The sequence below is a fragment of the Austrofundulus limnaeus genome, unplaced genomic scaffold, assembly GCF_001266775.1.
Source record: "Austrofundulus limnaeus strain Quisiro unplaced genomic scaffold, Austrofundulus_limnaeus-1.0 Scaffold16, whole genome shotgun sequence".
NCBI lineage: Eukaryota > Metazoa > Chordata > Actinopteri > Cyprinodontiformes > Rivulidae > Austrofundulus > Austrofundulus limnaeus.
Window position 1 is genome coordinate 3,593,126 of NW_013952418.1, and position 4,621 is coordinate 3,597,746.

The 4,621-nt window shown below is 44.3% G+C and overlaps 2 protein-coding genes across 2 annotated transcripts in view; both read left to right on the plus strand.

Annotated features, from left to right (window-relative positions):
- Window positions 1-1,171: 1,171 nt before the first annotated feature.
- Window positions 1,172-3,662, plus strand: rrad (Ras-related associated with diabetes). The gene is made up of 5 exons (XM_014003059.1): window positions 1,172-1,282; window positions 1,434-1,825; window positions 2,270-2,343; window positions 2,459-2,663; window positions 2,768-3,662. The coding sequence occupies exons 2-5, from the start codon at window positions 1,453-1,455 to the stop codon at window positions 3,043-3,045; spliced, it is 930 nt and encodes a 309-aa protein (XP_013858513.1). The 5' UTR covers window positions 1,172-1,282; window positions 1,434-1,452; the 3' UTR covers window positions 3,046-3,662.
- A 398-nt stretch (window positions 3,663-4,060) lies between these two features.
- cdh16 (cadherin 16, KSP-cadherin) overlaps window positions 4,061-4,621 on the plus strand; it is a 39,453-nt gene continuing 38,892 nt past the window's right edge. The window contains exons 1-2 of the mRNA XM_014003060.1: window positions 4,061-4,282; window positions 4,375-4,473. Of these exons, the coding sequence (XP_013858514.1) occupies window positions 4,238-4,282; window positions 4,375-4,473 (144 nt within the window). The 5' untranslated portion in view covers window positions 4,061-4,237. The remainder of the gene's footprint in view (window positions 4,283-4,374; window positions 4,474-4,621) is intronic.

Consider the following 4,621-nt stretch of genomic DNA (forward strand, 5'->3'; position numbering starts at 1 on the left):
AGGCATTTCCGCCCACAGGACTGCCGCTCACTGGATGTTTTTTTCTTTTTCAGACCATTCTCTGTAAACACTAGAGATGGTTGTGGGTGAAAATCCCAGTAGATCAGCAGTTTGTGAAATACTCAGACCAGCCCGTCTGGTACCAACAACCATGCCACGTTCAAAGTCACTTAAAACCACATTTCTTTCCCATACTGATGCTGGTTTGAACTGCAGCGGATCATCTTGGCCACATGCCTAAATGTATTGATTTAACATTGGCGTTAATGAGCAGTTGGACACCCAATAAAGTGTCCAGTGAGTGTAACTCATAACATTGTTCATTCATGGTAAGCTCAGGATCAAACCACAAGATGGCAGTGTAACACTTTAACGGTCTAAAAGAAAAATGACCTGCCTTCAGTTTTATCCACTTTCATATTAGCCTCGCCTTATTTAAAAGAAATTTGATTGTTTTGTTCGTTTATTTCATGTAAAAATGAATAAAACCAAGGCTAATGTTGAAAGCAGATGAGTAGGTTTTTCAGCTGCAGCTGTGAGATGTGTGGCAGCAGCCTTCCAATCATTTTTGAAGCAGATGGTGCCTGGGGGTGAATAGTAATCGGAGGCTGTGCGTGTGTAGAATTTTTATGTGGTTACGGTGTTTCACAGGGTAAATGCAGGGTGCACGGATTTGTCCTTCAGAAATAAAATATTCAAAGGTTTTGCACATTTTAACTCTAACACTTCGTTAATTTAAGCCCACGTCTTTATGATTTGAGCTGTTTTATTTAAATCAAATTTGGGTTATAGAAGCGCATCTCTCGATTTGTTGGAAGTGATGATTAAATTAGGCCATCCAATAAATAAAAACATCCACACTTTGCTCTCTGAGATGCCTCAGTTTTTGCCACCAGATATCCCCACAAGATTAAAAAACAACTCTTATTAATWGCAAATCGTGGTGCTCTAGCTTTAAGTGGGTTTCCCCTCTTCAAAAAACCATCTCTGGCCGCCCCCTCACCAGTGTGAGCTCCATTTGGAGAAGCGGAAGGGAGATTCCTCAGCCCTTCCAGTCATACGCCCCCTCCCCCCTCTGCTGATGGCACCGTTACGCAGCACCATAATAAACGGAGACGTGACTCTCCGGGGCGAATCCCTGCCTACGTCACTCTGTCCTGTATAAATAGGCTGAGCAGAGACTCGAATCAGACACAAGCGAACGCGCCTTTCTGACAGCGGGAACTTTTCTAAGCAAAGGATTAACCGGATAGCCTTCGTTGGATTTAATCATCAGCACAGAGTAAGTCCCTTAATGGAAGATTTCATTTTCTTACAAAACACTCATTAAATATGTGATCAGATATGTGATTAGATTTAGTCTTATTGGGACGTTTCCCTTTTGTAAATTGAGCCAAAGGTCGCGTATTTACGCACGGCGCGTCTATCCACAGATCCCACATCATCAGCGCGATGACTCTAAACAAGGGTGACAAACTGCGGAACATGGACAAGAGGAGAGGGAGCGTGCCCTTCCCCGTGAACCTGCCCAACCTGCACAGGAGGAGCATGCCCGTGGACGACCGGGACCTGCGCGCCACGACGCCGCAGACCGGACAGACGGACGAGCTGTCCAACCTGCTGCGCTGCGCGTCCTACTCCCCGAGCGAGCAGCACCGGGGCAGCTGCGCGTCCGACTCCTCCGACTCGGTCATCTCCACCGGCAGCGAGGCGGACTCCCAGATTTACAAGGTGGTTCTGCTCGGGGAGCACGGGGTCGGAAAGTCCAGCCTGGCGCGCGTCTTTGGAGGCGTGGAGGACGGCGGTCACGACTGCGATGAAACAGGTGAGGACGGGGGATGAGTCATCCACACACACTCAGGACACAGAAAATCTATGGTGATCATACAAAGGTGTACTGGAATTAGGAAATAATTAAAAATGTAAACTCATGACATTTAAACTATTCAATATTTAGTTTTATTGTAGCAAACAGCATAAACGACACAGGAAACCGTGTAATTTTCTCAGAAATTAAGCTTGATTATAAAATAAAAACCGACTCCTGCATGAAAGGATTTCCACCCACTGACAGTTTCCACGAGGGACCAGTCGTGGCTCAGAAATWAATCAAATATTGTGAAGAAAACACCAGACTATGATCTAATGTCTTGGTTTAGTGATCAGACTCCAACAAAACTCAATGTTGCGAGAGATGAAAGCATGAACGCCACATGAGAGGATCCAGATAAGAGGAGTGTAACACAATCTTTATTCGTCTCCCCCTCAGGAAACACTTACGACAGATCTATTGTTGTGGATGAAGAGGAGGCCTCCATTGTGTTGTACGACATCTGGGAACAGGTGAGAGTTACATATCAATAATGCAGTGTTTTCCCATTAATGGATGGCGCGTTTGGAAAAAAAAGATGGGCCTGAGGCTGGTCATTAAGCTTGGATCTGCTGTTCCTTCCTGTAGGATAACAGCCAGTGGCTGAAGGAGCAGTGCATGAGGATGGGAGATGCTTACATCATCGTGTATTCAGTCACCGACAAATCCAGCTTCGAGAAGGCATCGGAGCTTCGCATTCAGCTTCGTCGAGCCAGGCAGTCAGAGAACATTCCCATCATCCTRGTGGGCAACAAAAGCGACCTGGTGCGGTCCAGAGAGGTGTCTGTCGATGGTAAGTTACCTTTGGGCGACAATGATAGCGTGCATCCAAAAAAAAAAAAAAAAAACAGAACGATAAACTGAAGAGTCTTTCCTCCACGTTTTGTCGGCTTTCAGAGGGAAGCGCGTGCGCCGTGGTGTTCGACTGCAAGTTCATCGAGACGTCCGCCTCCCTGCACCACAACGTGCAGGCCCTGTTCGAGGGCATCGTCCGGCAGATCCGCCTGAGGAAGGACAGCAAAGAGGAGAACGCGCGACGCATGGCCAACTGCAGGCGCCGCGAGAGCATCAGCAAGAAGGCCAAGCGCTTCCTGGGCCGCATGGTCGCGCGCAAAAACAAGAAGATGGCGTTCAGGCAGAAGTCAAAGTCCTGTCACGACCTCACTGTTCTCTGAGCAACACGTGGAACAGAAAGACTGCTCCTTTTTTTTAAATTTGGCCTCTGAAGACCAGATCCTGTGTGTGTTTTAACACTGATTCTAAAGGACTAATAGAATTGTACAGAATAGATTTTTTTTAGGCACAAACCAAAAGCAAAGACCGGATGTTACTAAGGTCATATCACCGTGAGAATCTGCAAGGATTTTCTTTGATTTATCTTCTGCCTTAAACAGTTTTGCCACCAGATAATTATTTTCGTCTAAAAAGATGTATTCTCTTGTTTTTGATGAGCTGCCTATGTTGTGTTGTGCTCCTTTGATTGAAGTGATGTAAATATTAATGCCGAATGTGACGTACATCTCATTTAGGATCACAGGTCACCTGGAGTCATTTTTACTTGAAATGCGGTGCGCAGGTTCGTGCCTTGGCCAAGTTACTGAAGACTACTCAACCCTTATAGGCAAAACCTCTTTTATTCTCTGTTTCAGAACATTGAATTCAGGTTGTGAATGTATGAGTAAAGCAATAAGTTATATTATATTAGTCTTGTGAACTTTGGCATTATTTGAGAACTCTTTGTTTACATGGATTTTTCTTTTTTTTTTCCAATAAAATAATAGATTGAACTCAATGGGTTTTTTTTCTTTGTGATTATTGCAATCATTATCAACGGACTGAATCAGAGAGGAAGCTGTGGTGAAATGCATCCCGGTGATGATTTATTCAACCCTGTCGGTGGAATGCAGCACACTGGTCCTTTGGGTTTTAAGTGGAAAGGAAATGAGGTAGTTAAGCATGTCTCCTCTCCAAGCGTTAACCATTAATCCACCAAAAACAGTACAGGTACGCAATTTTCCACCCGATTTAAACGTCTCGCACACACTCTTCCAGGCAGCACACACATCATTTGGAGAAGGTAAGGCACAGAGAAGCTTTGGTTGCTCACCTGGAAGCTCCTTTTTTTATCATGTTTTCAATTTTMTTGGAGTAAAATAGTCCCTATATATCTTGCAGATGGTAAAAACACGAGTGAAGCATCTGTTTGAAGTTATTTTGAACAGACAGAAACTCATGCATGATGGTTGTCTCTGCTGCCGACTTTAAGATGTTGCTTGGTTTTGCAGTTAATTCTGAAAGAATTTCACGATGGTGAATCAGTAACAGGACAGATGTTTGTGTTGATTGCTGGCTGGTTTACAGGGAGCCATGGCTGAGAGAAAGGCAGCACCGACGCTCATCACGGCACTCATAGTAGGTTTTTCTGTCTGTCGTTTTAGTCCAGCTTCGTTCAGGAATTTAATCCTGAAAAAAAAAAAAATGTTAAAAATGATCTTGTTTTACAGCTGTCAACGTTCCAGACTTTTATGCCGGGCTCTTCGGTAAACGTTAAAATTGGTGTTCCAGAAAACTACGATGGTATTTTCCCATGGTATCTATCCAAGGTAAGGTTGTTGTACTTTGAATAAACAAATGTTTCAGTTTTTTCAGTTTATAACACGTGAGGAATTGTGTAATTATTACCTGCCAACCGAGGCCAAGTGTGTGTGTGTGTGTGTGTGTGTGTGTGTGTGTGTGTGTGTGTGTGTGTGT